Source organism: Mauremys mutica, chromosome 1 (assembly GCF_020497125.1).
Source record: "Mauremys mutica isolate MM-2020 ecotype Southern chromosome 1, ASM2049712v1, whole genome shotgun sequence".
In the NCBI taxonomy this organism is placed as follows: Eukaryota; Metazoa; Chordata; order Testudines; family Geoemydidae; genus Mauremys; species Mauremys mutica.
This window is the reverse complement of record NC_059072.1, coordinates 125,164,542-125,186,251: the sequence shown is the minus strand read 5'-3', so window position 1 is coordinate 125,186,251 and position 21,710 is coordinate 125,164,542. Positions and strand designations below refer to the sequence as shown.

The following is a 21,710-nucleotide window of genomic DNA, read 5'->3' as shown; positions in this document are numbered from 1 at the left end:
AGCGTCTCTACCCTCAGGTGCGCCACCCGACTCCAACCTGGGACCTCAACCTGGTCCTCAACAGGCTCATGTCTCCACCCTTTGAGCCGTTGGCCACCTGCTCGTTGCTGTACCTGTCTTGGAAGACAGTCTTTTTGGTAGCCATCACATCGGCTAGGCGGGTCTCTGAACTCCGAGCGTTCACGGTGGACCCGCCCTATACCATCTTTCACAAGGACAAGGTGCAGCTACGTCCGCATCCAGTGTTTCTCCCGAAAGTGGTATCGGCTTTCCACAACAATCAAGACATCTTCCTCCCGGTTTTCTTTCCGAAACCGCATGCATCCTCACGCGAGCAACAGCTTCACTCCCTCGATGTTCGTAGGGTGCTGGCTTTTTATATAGATCAGACAAGACCATTCTGCAAGTCCCCACAACTGTTCGTTGCAGTTGCCAACCAGATGAGGGGTCTTCCCATTTCATCGCAGAGGATCTCCTCGTGGCTGACAGCGTGCGTACGCACCTGCTATGACTTAGCTCATGTTCCCTTGGGTCATCTCACCACCCACTCTACCAGAGCACAGGCTTCATCAGCCGCCTTTCTGGCTCACGTTCCAATACAAGAAATATGTCGTGCGGCAACCTGGTCATCGGTTCATACCTTCGCTTCCCACTATGCTCTGGTCCAGCAATCTCGAGATGATGCAGCCTTTGGCTCGGCGGTCCTACACTCCACCACATCTCTCTCCGACCCCACCGCCTAGGTAAGGCTTGGGAATCACCTAACTGGAATGGATATGAGCAAGCACTCGAAGAAGAAAAAACGGTTACTTACCTTTGTAACTGTTGTTCTTCGAGATGTGATGCTCATATCCATTCCACACCCACCCTCCTTCCCCACTGTCGGAGTAGCCAGCAAGAAGGAACTGAGGGTCGGGTGGGTCGGCTGGGGTATATATCCGGTGCCGTAATGGCGCCACTCCAGGGGGCGCTCAGCCGACCCACCGAGTGTTGCTAGGGTAAAAATCTTCCGACAAACGTGCACGCGGCGCGCGCACACCTAACTGGAATGGATATGAGCAACACATCTCGAAGAACAACAGTTACAAAGGTAAGTAACCGTTTTTTTCCATTCCATTTAATTTACACATTCCTACACCTTCTTCCAGTTGCTTTGCCTGTCCTACCATAGACTCCGCTACACAATTATAAATGGCTGTAAGTAAATCTAATTTAGGGAGGCTAAATTATGCCCCCTTGCAGTTCACTTCTAAATTTGGTGAAGAGAATCAAAAACTATGTGTATCAGTTAATATAGTAGTCCTTAAACAAAATAAAATAACTTGCATCTATGCCTTAAAAAGCAGCGACTGTTTCCTTTGCAAAATATATGCTTGTGGGACAATAAAATGAAAAAAAATTGTCATCCAATGGAAAACTACATAAAAAGCCTTTTTACTTTATTACCATGGCAATAATAGAATGTTGTGCAAAACAAATTCATACAGAACTATATGGTAATTAAATATTATGTCATAATGTAGCAACTGAAAAACCAATGAGATTTCTACTTCCTGTCTGTTTATATTCCAAATCAAAAAGTCAGTTAGGCATTAAAGAATAGCAGGATTAGTTTCTTTCTTAAGAGGAAGAAAAGGACTGCAATTTTCAAATGAAGGAGAACCCGCAAACAGCTTCAAAATGTTTGTAATATGTACATGTCAGTTATCAATAGGAATATTTAGATTTAGGGTGTATTATAAGTGCAATGGTGGCCATAGTTTAATACATTTTACTGTCTGTAAATGTAGCGTTTACATTTATAGTATTGTGTCTGTTACTCTGTCCGTAATGGCAGGAAAAGCCTAGTTAAGTACGGGTATAGTAAAAGTAGTTTTAATTACAGTTCTTTACAAAAATAAGATTTTTAAATATTTACATTTTCATCATATTAGCAAAATGATATCCTAACTAACAAAATAGACTATCTGGTTCTCAGATTTGATACATTTGTGTTCATGTATGTATAGAATTAAAACACCTTATTCACAACTCTGTTAATCCAGACCCAATAATATATTAGTTTTATGAGTGTATTTGTATACAGCAATAATCGTTCTTTAGCAATCTTTACCATTAGATAACTATTTTTGATACCTAGGGTTGTTTCTGGTATATCTTGAGCCTCCAAGGTGCAACCCTCCTTTACTCATGTTGAAAAAGCTCAGCACCTCACAGGATCAGGCCCCTAAAAAGACTAATTCTGCATCAGAAACTTTGTTAGTGTTGAATCTTTCAAGTTGCTGAGTAACTCGTGGAAGCTGCTAAGCCAATTACTTCAGCAGGAAATTAAGTTGCTCCATATCTTGCTGGAGGTGCTTAGTATTTCACAAGATTGAACCTTAAATTGCTTCTGTTTGAACAGCATTTTTTTCTCAGTGAATCAATATTTTTCTGGCACTTGAATGTGCTGTGTGTGGGATAGATGAGATAAAACCATCAGTAAAATTCCAAATCTCTCCAGATGGGAGAATTTTGTTTAAAAGTAATATGAACCAGATCCATAGTATCAGCTTCTAGATCCCATCAAATCCGATGTTTTCAATTTGAGTTCAAATGAAAATTCTATTCCTTTGCAATTTCATCCCACTGTGGGCCCACACTCATAACTGGGCTGGAGCACAAGCTGCAATCATTAAACTATTCACCTCTTCCAAATATGCAATAATTTTGACTTTTAAAGTATGTAGCTAAATTAATGAGGTATGCAACTCATTCAATCACATTATGAAATCTTATTATGTTATACAACTTGATCACTGAAATATATGCAAAAGTAAGTAGTAAAGTATTCAGCTTGATCATTAGAGTATGGAAAATTTACTGAACTAGTAAAATATGGACCTAGGATGACTTTTGTCTCAAATGGCACCTCATAAATAAAACCCTCAACCACAAAGGCAAACATTTACAAGCCCAGAAGCTATACAGGGTTAAGGTATATTTTATGCTTAGAAAACTGCTGAATTAAGAAGAGGTGAGAACATCTTGGGGAAATTAGTTCAAAATTTTATTCATCGTTAGGGTCTTTGGATGGTTTTGATGTATGATAATGAGATTTATATTCTGATTAATTCTCTATAATACAAACAACAATAGGTCTGATCTGTTGTAGATGAGTGAGATGTCAACTGAATCAGAGTTTTCTGTCGAGGTGCATGAGTATACTGTCAAAAATAAGATTAAAGAAATGTAAAGCATTTTAAGCACTATAAATGAAGTGTGATAAACTTAAGGAGGTGAGAGAGAATTCTGATTGGCTCATTTACCTCTTACATTACTAAGCAACTACCTAAAAGTGAGCAGGTGGTACAGCAATAGCTGAGATGTTGTGATACTGCTAACCAACGAAGACCACGTCTTAGGGCCTTTAGTAAAATGTCCAGACCAGTGGACTATTTACCACTGTGAGCACATACGCAGCTCTCTACGTGTTCCGTGAGCCGTGTCCACACAATATGTATATACTACCTATACATCTACAAAAAAGAAGGTTTAGTATTTGTTATATGATAGCAATGTGATTCAAATCGATATAGTACCTTTCATTTCAACACTGGCAAATGTCTACTAAGAGCATTTTAAATTAGCAAAATAAGTCAAAACATTAACTGTTAAAATTAATTAATTTACTGCCAGGGTGGCATGGTGATGTGGCTGGGCTGAGCACCCAGAGAGTCTGTCTGCAAAGATGGGGAGCCCTGCCCGTTGTGGTGTGCCATCCCCACAGCCACAGACTGCCCCCAGGCACCCAGCCCCTCAAGAACCCAGCCCCTCCAATTCCCCCAGCCAGGAACTGTCTCCCAGCCCTTCCTCAGACTGCCCCCCCACCAGGGAATGCCCCCCATCACCTAACCCCCCTGAGATTGTCCCCCCAGCATCCACTGGGCTGGCACAGATGCCTGCCCTGCAGAGACAGGGGACCTTGTCCACAGCAAAACAGCCCCCCTAGGGACTGCCCCCTCCAGGATCCAGTCCCCCACCAACTGCCCCCAGCACCCCCCCCCACAAGGACTGCCTCCCAGCACTCGTCCCCTCCATCCAAGGACTTTGCCCCAGTATCTAGTTCCTCTATCCAGGGACTGCCACCAGTCCCATCTGCCCCCCCACCCAATCTGTGCCCCATGCACCGGCTGCACCCATTTCCCTGCAGTCCTAGTCCCCTGCACCTCCTCCCTGCACCCTCCATGACCCTAGCCCCCTGTATCTCCCTCTCCTCGCCCGCTGTACTCCTACCTCAGCTGCAGGTAGCTCAGCCATGCAGCCCACCCTGCTCCCCTGCTGCTGCAGTCCTAGTGCCGGGAGCCTGCTCCAGCCGGGGTCATTGGACCGGTAGAGTGTGGGGGCACTGAGCACCCTGGCCTCCTGCCAATGCTGCTGGGCCCAATCCTGCCAGGGGAGGGCTGATGCTGGTGGGCCTGATCCTGCTAGGGAAGGGCGCTGATGCTGGGCCCAATCCTGCATCACCCCATTTTTGCACCCTCATCGGGGCGGCTCTAGGCACCAGCACGCCAAGCGCGTGCCTGGGGCGGCAAGCTGCAGGGGGCGCTCTGCCAGTCGCCGCGAGGTGGGCAGGCAGGTTGCCTTCGGCGGCATGCCTGCAGAGGGTCCGCTGGTCCCGCGGCTTTGGCGGACCTCCCGCAGGCGTGTCGCTGAATCCACGGGACCAGGGACCTCCCGCAGGCAAGCCGCCGAAGGCAGCCTGCCTGCCAGGCTTGGGGCGGCAAAATACCTAGAGCCGCCCCTGACCCTCATGCCAGCTCTGTGCCTGGTGCAGTGCCCCTTCCACCCCACCCTAGTTACGGCCCTGAGGATGTCACATGGGCCACAGCTGCATGCTGATTGGGCTGCCTGCAGGCTGTGGGTTGAGAACCACTGGTCTAGACCATGGAGCAGCTGAGGATATGCTCCACGACTCCTTCTGTGCTGGCCTGCCAGCCTCAGGGCTAATAGGGCCAGGTTGGAGCTCCCCTACATTAGAAGAAGGGAGTAACGCACCACTCAGGATTTAGCTCATGGGAACTGCATTTGACCAAGATCAGGCCCTGGATAAAATATACGAAGATCTGCTGAACTAGTAAAGTGATTTGCAGGGAGGAAAAGTGAAAACATATATACGAACAGCCATACTGGGTCAAACCAAAGGTCCATCAAGCCTTCATCTCACTCAGTGTTTTTACCTGCATGGAAGATTTCTAAAAGTTCACCCCTCTTACCTTGATGGCCCTTCTAAAGCTGACTAGCAGAATGTTGGGCCTTGAGGATTCCAGGACAGGTGGAGGTGACTGACAGGGTCCGCATAAGAGATTTCACTACCATAAGGCAGGAAAACTTAAAGAAGAGGAGAGAGGTTATAAAAGAGCTAGAAAGAGAGATTCAGGGGCAACAAGCAGGGTTCACAATGGACGGAGAGGGGAGACAGAGAAATGCTGGAGAAGAGAGGGAGGATCTGAAGGGAAGAGTTGCACACCTATAAAAACTATCTCTGGACAAACCCCAAAACCTACTTTTTTTAAAGGGGGTTTATGCTAGTGTAACTTGGAAGTTACAGCAGTATAACAAGAGGTTAATGGAGTGGTGAAACATGTATATTAATCCTGTGCATACATAAACACAAATGTATGAGATCTGAAAACCATCTAGTCTATCACGTTAGTTCAGATACTGTTTTGTGACCAAATGACCGTGACCTCTGTGCAAAGCCCTAGGCAATAGCCCTTGTTCAGAGGACCTGAGTAGTGCTTAGGAAGACAGAATTCTTCCCTGCTACCCCCAACAGGTCGAGGCTTCTGCAATTAGCTACTCCATTGGCTCTGGGGCTTCCTTTCCTGACAACATTGGCACTCATAAGGTTTATCTTCATTGTGGCAGCCTCCATTCTCCCAGACCTCCTTAAAGAGCCATGGGGTCCTCCAGTGCTGAGAGGCCACCGCGGGAGAGTTAGTACAACCTCAGACTGCATTAACATTCTGGTGGCATTCCTACAAGCTGCTAAGTGAGGCAAAGCTCATCTTCCACCTACCTACAACTTCACCCCCTGCCTGCCCAACACCTCCATATTCTTATCCTGAACCTCTAGATAGCCTTTAGTGGTCGAAAAACATCGTTGCTGATCCCCCTCCTTTTACAGGTGCAGATCATTGTGACATGATCTAGGCCACAGTAAATACTTTGAAAATTGATTAAGAGCAGAATTTGACTAACATTATTTAATTCCATAGTTATCTTAGTTAAACTTATAGGAACTTGGGGTTCTCTTACCTCAGGTGAGTGAGGTATTCAGTGACACCTCCATCAGAGGATGAGGAATGAGGTAAGGGCTGATTAGCCCAAACCTATTAATATGTTCTTCTTATGTAAAAATATTTTAGGCAGTCAGCTGATTGTGTGTAAATCTCATTAATTTAAAAAAGGATTGTACACATTTACTGTAATAGAGGGCAGAATTGGGCCCATAGTAAATTATTTCCCCTATTTTAAAGTCTTTTGTATAATGGTTGTGTTTCTTTTTGATCTGATCTTCCATAGTAATAATACTGCATCTAAACATTGCTAAGCTGGAATGTGTGGGTGGGTGTCAGTGCAACTTTGTTCAAAACAAGTGAATGAGACACACAAAACTTTCATTTTCAGTGTATCATTTTCAAATCTGACACACTCTTAACCCTTGGTACATATTACTATATCTAAACTCCTATTCAGATCAGTAGCATTCTACAAGCTGAAAATCTACATTGTGGGGTAGATATAGTGGAAGACTGATGCATAGTAATAAAACCCACCAAACATTGTGTATTTGGAGTAGTTAGTTTTCAGAATAAATCACTGCTGTGTTTTGTTATTTATTTATTTATGAACAACAGAATACAGAAGTCCATTTTGCTGCCAAAGAGTTACATTTTCAAAAAGTTAAAATTAATTAAAACTGTGCAGCTAAAACCCTATTCAACACTTTCAAATGTTACCTCTAAAAAGCAGCAGCAAACTTCAGTTTTTAGATTAAGCCAAGTCTTCTTTATAAATTCAGTTTCAGCGACTACAAAATTATATTTAAAATAATTGAATTATTTTTAAAGAGGAAACTTTGTTTTCAGAATTACATGCCAAGCTTCAATCCAGTGCAGTTTCTAAACTCTTGAAAGCAGGATTTTCATAACACAAATGGCAACTGTCTTTACTATAGCTATGCTAGCAAGTACTGCTAATATAAAAAAAAGCTATTATAAACACTTCCATTTTTAATTCAAGGACATTTCTTAAAAATATGTTAAATGTTAGTATTTTATTTTATACATTTATAAATTTAAAAGTACAAGTTTTTCTACTCTAAGCAATACTAAATACCAAAAAAAGAAACAGATGGCTTTTGGTCTTGTACTCTAGTTTCCTTGTCACTTCTCACATGATCATTATAACTGAATGGAAAAGAAAATATGTTTCTTCCATAACTACAAGAAACCTGTCACCTAATCAGAAACGACACCACTATCTTCAGATGCAAACAACACTTTTCAATATTAACCACACTTTACATAAAATGTACCCGCAGGATAAGAATTACAGCTGTATTATTAAGAGAAGAAATATGAGAAGTGGAATTATGCATGCAGACACTGAATCGAGTCCATGCTGCTGTTAGGGAATGAAGACTGTCAGGCATTGTACAATAGAACTTTCTAGGTTTCTAACATTCTGAAAACTGCAAAGCACTGCACTTCTGTTTTTAATTATCGTAATGAGGCCAAGGACATTATTAGTAAAAATCGAACTGCTTGGGAGTGTTTGAGAGAATGACACATTTTGGAGGGCTAACTTTCCTTATTTATTTCAAGAACTTTAATGTAATTTTGTTTTACATAAGACTCAATCCATCTTAATGTTAAGGAAAATTAGAATAACAGCAACAAAAAAGAGGGCTACTAAATCTGTTTGCAAAGCTCACATTTGATAACTGGAAAATCTGAAAAAATTACAACGTAATGCACCAGCTATGACAATCTATAGTATACATCTCATTGTTCCACCTTGAACACATCTAAATGCTTTATACAGTGGAGTTGTGGTCCAGTGCTTAAAAAACTTTTCCTAGCTCTGCCACTAACTTGTGTGATTTCGGTAAGTCTCTTAACCTTTCTGTAACTGAGTTTACCCAATTGTATAAAAGGGGATAACAGAGAGCAGCAGTGCAGCATAGTTCATATCGGTAATATGCTTTTGGATTTTTAATGAAAAGTGCTAGATAGGAACAAGTACTATTTTTTATACTGATTTGCCACTATTAATTGCAGTTTGCTTCATGGACCTCCTCTAGGATTTCAGAGCCCAAGCCTGGACCCAGGAGCTCTGGAGACTGCATGGATTCTGCAGCCATAGAAACTCCTAAGGAGGAATCACCCCTCTAGGGAACCCATGAAGCACTTACATGGGCTGCCAAATTCTTTCCTAGATACTAGAGTAGCAGGGCCCACATGATTGTCTCATATGGCAGTCAGATGCTGGGAAGGTGCTGAGCATGGACAGTGCTTCTCCGACATCCAGAAAGACATGGGCTCTTCACCGGCTTTCCTAAAGGAATCTGGGGGAACTTTAAAGGATCTGTATGGGCCAAAGACAGTGTCTTTTCACCCTAACCACTGAGGCAATGAACTTTGCACACTAAGCTAACTTTTACTAGCATCGACCATACCATTGTACAGTTTACGTAGTTTGAGGGTCTTATGTGCCCTAGAGATACATGACAACTGTGGTCAAGATTGGTCTGTCAGTTACTACAACAAAATGCATCGTTCTATTAATTCGTGGGAAGAGTACATTTCAATAAGATGTGTGGGAGCAGCTGAGTTAGCTGTCTAGGCTTGTAATTGGATGGAAATGCTTGTGTACTAGTGCTCAAATGACCAGCAAAGCATTCTCCAGCTCATCTGATAGCAAATTTTGATTTTAAGACTATGTTTAAAAGATTCCATGGTTACATAAAAAGTTTTAAGCTTGTATTTTATCACTCGATTACAGTGGGGGCCAGATCCTCAGCTGATGTCAACCAGTATAGCTCCATTAACTGAGGATCGGACCCATGGTTTGCCCACAAAAGCAAACAGTAATAAATACAATGATATATTCAAGATGGAAACTCTATCTAGGGTTATTTTGCAATATACCATTTTTCTTTTGACCAGTTTTTTACAGCAGACATGGTTTCAAGTTTATATGTTACTTTTTCAAGATAAAGTATTATCAAGAATGTTTAGAATTCATAATGGAATGTTGTAGTTTGTATCTAGTGGCACCTCCATCAGAGGTTGAGCGATATGCTACCTTAAGCTCAGACATTTTTTAGACCTCTATAAAAATCAGCTTTTAATTTCATTGCTTTTATTAGCTTAAGTTTCAACCTTTATGTTATGTCAATTTAGATTTTTGTTCTTTTTAACATGACCCTTTTTCTTTTTCATGGTATATGCAAGCATTACTTGGAATACATTGAACTATAAGGCTGCCTTCTCCATAGACTTTCCCCATTATGACTGGCTGAATTTATTCTGTGAATCCATCACTGATTTTGTGTGTATGTTTCTGTCTAGACTGAGGAATGGCAGAAAGTCGCTCAGCCTAAATCTTCTCGGGAGTTGTCAAAGAAAGATATCCTTACGCGTATACAAGAAGTAGTGACTGCTCGCTTTAACACCATTGCACAAGAATTTAAAGATATTGATTGTGAGAAAGTTAATACAGTATCAAAAGAGGACTTCCGGTGTATTTGCAACCGTCACTTTCTGCTTCTGACAGATGAACAAGTAAGAAAAGTATTTATTATTTAAGTGTACAACTAACTAAATTGGCATAGAGTGTAGGGATGTGTGTATACATGCTAGTGTATATATGCAAGTAACCTGATATTTTTGGTGCAAAACAAAAAGGATTGAAGAACATTATTTCATAAATATTTATTGCTGCAATTATGAGGGATTGCTTTTTCAATAATATCTGAGTATGTATGTGAAGTACGATAATTGCAAGCTCCCTACCTACACTAGGATACCAGCAGAATAAATTCAAATTTCAGTTGCACAAATCTTTAGGCACACCCTTAGGCCTACAGTCCTGATGAGGATTCTGTCTGTCTTTCTTGCATAACCATTCATTTCTGGTGCCTCAGCAGGATCTCCACTGGTTAAATTCTGTTCTCAGATATACAGTGCAGCTTTCATTGAAGTCAGCAGGAATAGCATGTATGTAGCTGAAAGCAGAACTTGGTCCCATGGGTCCAATTTTGCCCTAAAATATATGGTCACAACTCCTATTGACTTAAGCGGAAGTTACACACATTTATATGAGGGGAAAATTGGGCTCCAATTCTACTTTTTTCTTTTGCATCTTCTGACCATTTCTAAAGCTTTCTATGTGCCAGCCTCTGCAAGCCAGGTTGGAAGTCAAAACAGCTTGGTCTAAGGGTCAGATTCTCAGCTGGTGTAAGGAGGCATAGCTCCAGTCAAGTCAATGGAGCTATATCAGTTTACACCAGCTGAGGATCTGGCTGTAAGTGTTTTATTCAAAGGACTTTATTAGGTCTAGACTATACACTGGGGCACAAAATGGGGAGAGGATGCAAGAAATCCTCCATCCTTGTGCCCTGTGCAGTGTCTGGATACAGTAGTGGTCTTTACATCTCCCTGAGCCAAGGACTTCTCAAGTCCAGTTGTACTGCTGTGCTCACATCAGCCATCATACGGGTTAGCTGAGTTGACTTGGTCATGCACAGACAGAGACTTCATCCTCTCCAAGGGTGGCATAACAGCTTGCTTTCCAAGGGACATTGAATACATTGTATCTAATGGAGCCACAAGGACTCCAGGAGTTTCTGCTCAAGTGACAAGTTTCTGCCCTGCTCCCTACAAAATCTGCACACAATTTGACTGAAGAGCTTATCCCATCTTGATTCCATTAAATTCCTGTACTTCCATATCAACAGAGAAATCTGTAAAATCCTTTTATCATTTGTGATTTTTGTTTGCCATCAGGTGTTTTTCTCTTGGACAGATACCCTCTTGGCCACTGTATTTTCCAATGTTTGCTTGACTGCTTCAGTGAATATTTTTTCAGGTGCAAGATGTGCTTTTGATAGCCTCTGATTCAGAACTATATTCCATAGGACCACCTGCTGCACTGACTTACTGTTGCCAAAGTAACTACAGTTACCCACTTCATAGACAGCTGAGTTCCTTGCAATTTTTCAGTTCTCTGACTCTTCATATTCACATATGTTGAATAACCATAATTCTTGTTCTTGAGAATGACTCAAGAGTAGTCAGATTACTTCTGTAGGCACTGGCTAGGAGATCAGCTGCTAGAGAGAACTATGTCAGCAAATTCATCCATGCTGTCTGGCAGTGGTACGCAAGGACTCCTTCATTTTCTTTATTGGAGTCTTCATAAGTGTCTTCTGTCATTTACTTGTGTTAATAACTTTACTGTCTGACTGAACTTCCAGAGGAAACTTCACCAGTGTCATTCAGCAAGCTGGTGGCTTTGGTTTCCATGCTCCCCTTTGCAGGGAGAAAACTAACAATCGGGAAAAGGCAAATAAAAGTTGAAAGTCTTCTAATACCAAGACTTATTGGCACAGTTCAGCAGCTCCGTGCTAACCTCTTTTGGATGGACACTGCTGCAGATTCTTCTTTGGATTGAACTGATGTTCCCCATGAAATGATAAGTGATTTGTAAACAGAAAACCATCTAGTCACTGGCCATGTTCCTGATCATACAAGTCCCCGAGCTAGCGTGTTTTCAGTGAGATCTGGTCAAGGGTCTTGATCTGGGTTCCTTGCAGATGGGGGTATGCTGCTATGTCTGATCTTCAATCCCCTCTGCTGAGATGCATTGGCTGGGGTGTAGTGTGAGGTTTTGCTCTAGGTTCCTTCTGCTTGGGGTGCCCTTGGTTCATTGGTTCTCTGAAGTTGAAACTGTTGCTCTTTATCCTGCTGTCATGCAGGATAAAGGTACTGCTGGTACTTGCAGTTTTCTGTTGCTGCTTCTTTCAGACTGATTGTTTTCTTGTAGAGTACTAGTGATCTGTCTGTATCCATCTGTTGTCTCTTGTCATATACTTTAGATTGTAAACTCTTTGGGACAGGGACTGTCTTTTTGTTCTGTTTGTCCAGTGCCTAGCACAGTGGGATCCTGAGCCATGACTGGGCCTCCTAGGCATTGTGATAACACAAATAATAAATAACAACAGAGGCAGGCATAAGAGTTAGTTGCTGGCTGGTTGCTAAGCAACTAATCTTCTTTCTCAGCAGCTGTTTGGTCTCTCATCCTCCTGGGGCAAAGGAAGTGACAGTGGTTTGGAGCTTCTCTCTAGGAAATCTCTTCCACTGCTCAGCTACATTTCTAAAGCTCCCACTGGATCAGCTGCAGCCTCAGTGGAGCTTTTTATGCCCTGACTGCAGCTTGAATTTGGCAAGAATGACTCTGATTAGCCTGCAGTGCTGAGACAATGGAATCCAGCCCCTCACCCTCCTTCCAGATTCTATATCTGCTAAACCAAATGTGGATAGTGCTGCAGCTTCCTTGGCTGGAGTTATCATTATTCTGTCAGAATGGGATTTCTGCCCTAAAGGCAGGGTAGATAGAAAAACAGAAGGCAGCCTGAGCAGAGATTTCAGTAGCTCAGCAGCTGTCCAACCTTCCTGCTTCACAAGAGCAGCCATGTCATGATGCGACAACCTGAAAAATGTGGATCCTCTAAACTATAAAGAATTCCTCACTGTTTTCTACAAAATGTCCTGAGTGACTTTTTTCCATAGCAGATACATCCATGGATTTCCAAGTCCCTGCATTTCACAGCTAGACTGCAAACTGTGGCCGAGACTGTGGCCCTATGGCATAAATTTGATCTAGTTGGTACTATTGAAGTCTAGCAGGATGACTTGGATGATTGGAATGTTAAAATAATGGTTATAACCTATTTAGAAAGGATTGAGTGGGCAAAATGGGAGGAGGAATGGCTCTTTATGGCAACAGTGGCATTATCTGTTTCCATGTCACTGGTAACTCAGAAGAAATTGTCTTAAATGCTTATGGATTAATGTCCCAGAGATAAAGCACAAGATGGGAATGAGTTGGTGTCTGCTACAGACCACCAGATGACACTAGGAAACAGGATAACTGACTTCTCACACCCTTATCTATAATGTATAGGGAAAAAGACTGTATGATCTTGGGGGACTTCAGGTAGAGTAACATATGCTGGAGGTCTCAGGCCTCCAATACTAAAACATCCTTGGAGTTTCTAAATGTTATAGATGACAATTTCCTAACTCAAAAAGGGGGGATTTTATATTAGATCTTGCCTTGACAGATAAGGAGGAACTGATCACAGAACTAAAAATTAATGGTAGGTTAGATATGAGTGATCACGACTTGATCATACTTATAGGGCTAGTCTATACTTACCGTCCGGGTTGACGCGGTGAGTTCGACTTCTCGGAGTTCGAACTATCGCGTCTGATCTAGACGCGATAGTTCGAACTCCGGAAGCGCCGCGGTCGACTCCAGTACTCCACCACTGCAAAAGGCGGTGGCGGAGTCGACCTTGGAGCCGCGGACTTCGATCCCGCGGCGTCTGGACGGGTAAGTAGTTCGAACTAGGGTACTTCGAGTTCAGCTACGCTATTCACGTAGCTGAACTTGCGTACCCTAGTTCGACCCCCGCCCTTAGTGTAGACCTGCCCATAGTGTGCAAACAGAATAAAGTCCAGATCAGAACTATCTCTGCTTGGTGCTTTAAAGGGGCCAATTTCACAAAGCTGAAAACAATTGTGAGCCAAATCAGCTGGGAGGAAGAATTTAAACAGAAAAATGTGAATGATAAGAGGGAATTGTTTACGGACACCTTACTAGATGCTCCAAAAGCCACAATCCAACAGTGGAGGAAATAATATATTATAAATGGAAGAAAGGGGAAGTTGATAGTAACGAACATAAGTCAGAAGCTAGAAATTATAGACAAGAAGATATCAATGGCCAACAGAGTTGATGACACTAAGATGTTTTTTAAGTATACTAGGAACAAAAAGAATCCCAACAATGGTATTGGTCCTTTACTAGATGGAAATGGTAGAATTATCAATAATAATGCAGAAAAGGCAGAAGTGTTGAATAAATATTTATCTTCTGTATGTGAGAAAAAAACAGATGATGTAGTCATATCATATGAGAACTCTTTCCATTCCATCTCAGGAGGATGTTAAACGATCATTGGAACAATGGGGAAGACTGGAAGAAACCTAATATTGTGCCAGTATTTAAAAAGTATAAATGGGATGACCTGGGTAATTATAGGTAAGGCTACAATTTAATCACAGAGGTCGTGGAAGTCACGGAATCCGTGACTTCTAACGACCGCTGTGACTTCAGCCTGTGATGGTCGGGAGCTCGGGGGTTCCCCCGCTGCACACGGGGGCAGGAAGCTCCAGAGTACCACAGGTGGTGGGGGTACCCTACAGCTCCTGGCTGCTGCTCGTGGCAGAGGAATCCCTGAGCTGCTGGCTGCCGCGGGTGGCAGGGGAACCCCCAAGCTCCTGGGCAGTGGGGGAACCCCTGAGCTCCCAGCTGCCACAGGTGGTGGGGGAACCCCCGAGCTCCCAGCCACTGTGTGCCTCTAGAGCTGCAGGAGGTACCCAGCAGCTCCTGGCAACCGCAGCTGGCAGGGGGGACCCCTTGGAGCTGTGGGCAGTAGAGGTACCCTGCAGCCCCCAGCTGCTGCAAGCGGTGGGGACCCCCACTGCGCCTAGCTGCTGTGCAGCTGCCCTGCAGATCCCCATTTTGTCACAGATATTTTTAGTAAAAGTCATGGACAGATCACAGCTTCTGTGAATTTTTCTTTATTGCCCTGACCTGTCCGTGACTTTTACTAAAAATATCCGTGACAAAATCTTAGCCTTAATTATAGGCCTGTCAGTCTGACATTGATCCCAGGCAGGATAATGGAGCAGCTGATACAAGACTAAATTAATAAAGAATTAAAGGAGGGTAATATAATTAATGCCAATCAACATGGGTTTATGGGAAATAAATTGTGTGAAACAACTTGTAATATCAAGTTTGGATGACAAAAGTAATAGTGTTGATGTAATACTTAGACTTTGGTGAGGCATTTGACTGTGCCCTGGACAACATTTTGATTTAAAAAACTAGAATGATATAAAATTAATATGACTTATGAAATGAGCCTGGAACATCAACCCCAGAGGAAACAACCCCAGAGCCTGGAACATCAACCCCTGACAGAAAATCCAAAATACTTCTTCATTCCAAGTAAAACACTCAACATGACAGCTAAAGAATGGGCCTAAAACCAGACCCTAGATTGGGAGGGAGAATGGGCAGCGCCCAGAATCAAGGTATGAAGTATTTCACTTTCCCTTTTTAGGAGCAAAAAGCCTCCCCTCTCCACCTGAAGAGTCCTCCAGCTTGGATTCCACAGTCTTTAGGGTAAAAAAGCAGTCAAGGGGAGTAGTAGCTGTTTTACAGCTAATAAAGCTCAATAAGCAGATGACAAAAAAAATATCGGATGGAAAAATATGGAAACTCTGCCATCCATAATAGCAACTAGCAGCGTGGGCCTGATTCTCATTTACACAAAGGCCCCCTTATACTGCAAGATATTATGTAAGAAAGAATCAAGCTCTGTCTCTTCAGGTGATATTTTGATATTGACAGGCCCTGCAAAGGCATGCGTACATACATCTATATGACGTTGCCATGGCAGATCTTTCCGATCTGTATACAGCAATCTCTGCTCCTAATACAAGACCCTGCTGTTACGGCTGTTATTGCTCAAAGTCTTTACTCAAGAGTTACTAATGGTCATAGCCAGGATAGGGACACAAAGGATGTCACCTTTATCCCTTTCTGGATAATGCCCAACTTTGAATTACTATTAGAAAGGCTCAGTTGGAATCCATGTAACACTATAGATCAGAGGTGTGCAAACTATGGCCTGCAGGCCACATCCGACGCACAGGACCGTCCTGCTTGGCCCCTGAGCTCCCGGCTGGGGAGGCTCAGCCCTGGCCCCTCTCCCACTGTCCCCCCTACCCCGCAGCCTCAGCTCGCTGTGCCGCCAGCACTCTGGCATGCCGCTCCTGCTGGACAGTGAGGCGGGGTGGCTGGCTCCGGCATGGTAAGGGATTGGGAAGGTGGGGTACTGGGGTGCAGTCAGGGGACTGGGAGCGGTTGGATGGGACAGAGGTTCTGGGGGTGGTGGTCAGGGAATGGCAAATGGGGGCTGGATAGGCATGAAAGTCCCAGGGGGCCTGTCAGGGGTCGGGGTGTGTGGATAGGGGTCGGGGTAGTCAGGGGACAGGGAAAAGAGGGGGTTAGATAGGGGGTGGGGCCCCGGGGGGGCAGTTAGGGGCAGGGGATCCTGGGAGGGGATGGTCAGGGGACAAGGATCAGGGGGGGTTGGAGATTTTGAGGGGGGCAGTGAGGGGGTGGGAAGTGGAAGGGGGCGGAGAGGGGGCGGGGGCCAGGCTGTTTGGGGAGGCACAGCTTTCCCTACCCAGCCCTCCATATAGTTTTGCAACCCTGATGTGGCCCTCGGGCCAAAAAGTTTTCTGACCCCTGCTAAAGATGGAATATTTCATATTAAAAATAAGTTTCCCATGGTGTGGTCATTCTTCGTGAGGCAATGGAAAAATCAAGACTCTGTTGTCATGGACCTTTCTGTAAAAGTAGAGGGGTTAGCCATGGTGGTCTTGCCAAATTCCAGGCAGGTATTTATAGTGTACCTTCCTAAAACTCTCTCCCTCCTTTTCTACAGTTTCCATTGTATGAACATTCTGCTTCTTCTCTCCTTGAACTCAGTTGTTGCTATATGTCATCCCAAAAGTGGCTGTAATATTTAATGTTTGTAAAGCACTTTGAGATCCTTAAATTAAATGTTAAGTTTTTTTAAATGTAATTCATGACATGGTAGCAGCCAGGCCAATGGGGGAAAGTTCATAGAATATCAGAGTTGGAAAGGACCTTAGAAGATCATCTAGTCCAACCCCCTGCTCAAAGCAGGACAAATCCCCAGACAGTAGTTGTTTTGTTGTTTTTTTTTTTTTAAAACCCCTGTTCCCTAAATGGCCCCCTCAAGGACTGAACTCTCAACCCTGGGTTTAGCAGGCTAATGCTCAGACCACTGAGCTATCGCTCCCTCCCCCTAGTTAAAAGGATGTTCAAAATATATGTTTACCCTTTGAAGTTTGACTACAAGTTTGCCATATCCACCAAAGCCCTAAAGGTGACTAGCTTCCTTGAGGGTTTAAGTTTCTGCTGAAAAAAAGATTAAGTCAAGAGCAGTTTAAGGTTCACAATTTGATTATATTTAGAAAAAAAAATCAGAAATGAAGGCCTTAAAAGGAGTGCTCCTGCCTACTGACTCATTTGACTGTGAAGTGTGATACCCTTACTTACATTGATTAGTAATTTATACCATGAGTAGTCTCATTTAAGTCAATGGAACTACTTGTGGAATAAAGAACTATTCAATGTGGATAAGTGTATTGCAGTCTGGCCCTTAGAATTCTGTAAGCTGCTATTAGGCCAGATTCTTTATTATTATTTGATTGTGGTAGTACTTGGAGTTTTAGTCAGGGATCAGACCCCATTGGGCTCACAACTTGGGGTCTGATCAGAGAACAAAAAGAGCTCTGCCGCAAAGAGCTTGCAATCTGAGTATAAGACAAGAGACAACAGATGAATACAGACAGACCGGAGAATACAAGGAAACAATGAGACGGTATTGGTCAGCATGCAAGGCAGTGGTATCAGAATACCAGCAGTCCGTTATTTTTTTAGTCAGCATCACAGAAATGGAAAGCTTTAAGGATAGTTTTGCAGCTGTTTATGGGAAACTCCTCTCAATGTATAGGGCAGCATGGGAGAAACCACAAGTTGCCTGTTTGAAAATTTAACAAATGGACCATGGATGTTGACATAATGGGCCTATCAAAGGCAGGTGTGATGTCTCGATAGTGAATGAGAGATGATGGGTGGGGTGAAGGGTCTTCAGAGTGAAGACAAATAGCATTTGTTTGGTATGACAGAAAAGACAGAACCAGTGGGAAGATGTAAAGTGACAGGCTAGGAACATGACCATTGCAGCAGCATTCTGAATTAATATGAGCAGGGCAAGATTTCACTGGTCAATGCCAGAGAGAAGGATGTTGCCGTAATCAAGAGGTGAGATGGACAAGAGTGTGCATGGATGGATAGGAAAGGCTATATCTTAGAGATGATATGCAGAGAGAATTTGCCAGATGTAGATACAGCCTGGATATGAGGATCTAGAGAGAGGTCCAAGTCAAAGATGACACCCAGGTTTTGGGCCTTGGTGACTGGCAGGATAGTGGTGTTATCCACGGTGATCAGGAAAGGAGATGGGGGAATCTATGAAGTGAAAGATCAAAAGTTCTGTTTTAGCCATGGTGAGCTCGAGCTGATGGCTAGACATTCATGAGGACTTGTGAGAAAGACAGGCTGAAATTTTAGTTTTGACAGAAAGAGACAAGTCTGGAATATAGAGGTAGTTCAACTAACTTACTGTACTAGTAATCCCATTGGAATCATTGGGACCATTCATGTAGTGAGGTGTTATTCAGCATGAATAATAAGGGTCAGGGGTGCTGGAATAATTTGCATAGTGGTGGTGCTGAGAGCCACTGAACCAAATTGTAAACCCTGTATATGATGAAAACCACTTCAAGCCAGGGGGTGCAGCAGCACCCCTAGCACCTCTAGTTCCAGCACCTATGATAAGGGTACCTGAATCTGGCCCCATCTCTTCTGAAGTAATACTGTGTATTATACTGATGTAGTTCATGACACTATATTTTAACTACATAAGGCTGTAAAAGGTTGTAAAATTTTCCTACAGCATTCATTTAAGTTTTGCAATGAGACATTTTTGCCCTCAGAGTGAAATAAAATTGTTGATGCAAATACAATAACTGAAAAATCTGAACAGCCTGTTGAGATGTTAGTAGAATTTAGGTGCACCTGATAGAATGATAAACTTGCTTCATGATACTTAGACAGGATGCAGGTGCATCGTGCATTTGATTTACATTTTCTGGTAAAGCATTCTTATATACTGTAGCTCAGTCACTGTGTCTAATCAGAAGGTTTAATGGTCTTAAACAGCTCACTAAGGGCCCAGTTCAATTAAAAAATGTCCTACAGAAATCCCTTTTTCGTTGTTTCCCCAGACTTACACAGACTTCTGCAGAGAAGCTGTAAATTTTTTTATTAAATTAGACCCTAGGATTCCTGTCATTCCAAGTCACTTTCTCATTTTCCTTTCAACAATTTCTTTAACAGTACATAATATATTTTTCCAGCTAGCATTTACAAAAATGGGCTTTTGCTTCTCCATTAGTTTGAAAACCTCTGGAATACAGTGCCTGTTGATGCCGATGGAAAACTGAAGTACTGTGATTTTTTGAAGAAGTTCAACGCCGAAGTAGTGACAATGCCATCAGATACTCCAGCCACAAACAATGCTGCATCTTCCTCCAAGCCCGCTACCCCTGCTGAGCCTGGGTCACGGTTACCTTCTCAACCTTCGCGTCCCAAGACAGCATCTTCTCCATTAGGTCAAGTAAAAGTAGGTGTTTGATCACTTAAGGACTTTTCTAGGTTTTCACATTTATTAAGTTTATTAATATGAAAATATTCCCATTGATATGGCATCAGATCAGATCCAAATGTCTGTTGATAAGAAGCTTTGGCACTTAGCAGAGAATTTGGGATGATAAAAAAAACGGACTTGATCCTCAGTAGGTATAAACTGTGTAGCTCAATTGAAACCAATGGTGTTATGCTGTTTATACCTGCTGAGGATCTTGGCCATTGTCCTACTAACTCACAAATGAGTCATATTGTAAATTTGTGAGTTATTTAACATAGGACAGTCACATTTGTGGGAACAAAGTAAACAGGCCCAGCCATAAAAGCCCAGCTGCTGAAAAAGCAACATAAAAAATGTAAGGTTTTTACCTGTAGATCATCAGCCCAAGCTAGTATTGACCAAAAGTTATTAACCTCTGATAGCTGTTAGGCAGTGTGACGGGGCGGACTGGCCCTGCACTGGGACAGAGAGTTAACCCTTCCCTGCTGGCAGAGGAAGCCATGCCCCTGAGGCTCTGGTGGGCATGCTCCAACCAGGAGTCAAGCATAAAAGCCTGCAGAACCACTCAGTCAGGGCTGGCGGGTAGGGAAGGAGGATGCCCAGCAGAAGCTCCAGCCCAGGAGCAGTTTTAACCCTTCCAGGAGGGAGCTGAGGAGCCAGGAAGCAGGCCCAGAGACTGGCAGCTGTGGGCACCCCAGGGAGCACCGGGTGCTGAGGAACCTGGAGACCCTGATGCCACAAGGACTGCTACATTTGGAGGACTGGTAGGAAGTTACCCAGGGAAGAGAAGGGAGTGGTGTCTTCACCACTCTGAGGGCAGCGTTTTGAGGTAGGATTTCCCACTGACTCGTGGTGGATCACGCCGTCACTGACAGGGCCCTGGGCCTTTTGGGGGATGACATAGTTCACTGACTCCTCTCTCTCACTCCATAGGAGGTAGATGAACTCCAGCCGCTGGGCCACGATATCCCCTGAGAGGAGAAGAATTTAGAGAGACTCTGGCCATTAGACCATGCTACCTTAGGAGTGCACTATAGAGACTCCAGCCACTAGGCCATGCTATCCAGCCGGCAAAGATTGTATAGAGAGACTCTATCCATTGGGTCCCGCTGCTTTAGGAGCACACTATACAGCCCTGACTACCGGGGAAGTAGTAAGACTGACAGACACAGGGAGATGGGGTTAATCTCGTGCCCCCCTTGAATCAAAGGGGTTGATGAGGTACAAAATCCACCACAGGCAGTCTCTAAAGGTAATAATTGGAGATATACCAATCTCCTAGAACTGGAAGGGACCTTAAAAGGTCATTGAGTCCAGCCCCCTGCCTTCACTAGCAGGACCAATTTTTGCCCCAGCTCCCTAAGTGGCCTCCTCAAGGATTGAACTCACAACCCTTGGTTTAGCAGGCCAATGCTCAAACCACTGAGCTATCCCTCCCCCCAGGAAATGTATTGGTGGTCTGAGTCCAGTTTTCAGTGAATGTTTACCTGGGTCACAAAATCTACCATCAAAATTGGCAGCCTTCTCTTCAGACTCAACACAGAGGCCAAAGACTGAATGGACAGAGGGACTAACCTGGCCCCATCTCCCATTTTGGTTAGAAGCACCTTGACAGGGCAATGTAGGGGAGTTTTTCCACTACAGCTTTCCAGGACTGCAGTCTCCTGGAATATCTCTCTGGCATCTCTCCCAAGCACTAACATTCATAGAAGATTATGAAAATCTTAAAAGGAGAAAGAATGAAAGAGTTAGCCAATATTCCTCCTGACAGTTTGAATCTTTTGGCTGTATATTCTTCTAGTCAGCAGCTTATAAATTCTTCAGTGCTTGGAAAAAATGATTCATATTACTGCTGACTATACTTAGATGTTTAGCTGTTGAAAAAGCAGTAGCCAACTGAATAGATTTAAAGATGCAACAAACTTCCCACAGTTGGTAAGTCTAAAAGCATTGGTCTGTTGTGAACTTGATTATTGATCTGTAAGTCCCTTGC

At 43.4% G+C, this 21,710-nt stretch overlaps 1 protein-coding gene across 3 annotated transcripts in view; it reads left to right on the top strand.

Annotated features, from left to right (window-relative positions):
- EFCAB6 (EF-hand calcium binding domain 6) overlaps positions 1 to 21,710 on the top strand; it is a 167,791-nt gene that overhangs the window by 133,134 nt on the left and 12,947 nt on the right. For all 3 annotated transcript variants that reach the window (XM_045001807.1, XM_045001808.1, XM_045001806.1), the window contains exons 26-27: positions 9,621 to 9,833; positions 19,466 to 19,693. In XM_045001807.1, coding sequence (XP_044857742.1) covers positions 9,621 to 9,833; positions 19,466 to 19,693 — 441 coding nt within the window. The remainder of the gene's footprint in view (positions 1 to 9,620; positions 9,834 to 19,465; positions 19,694 to 21,710) is intronic.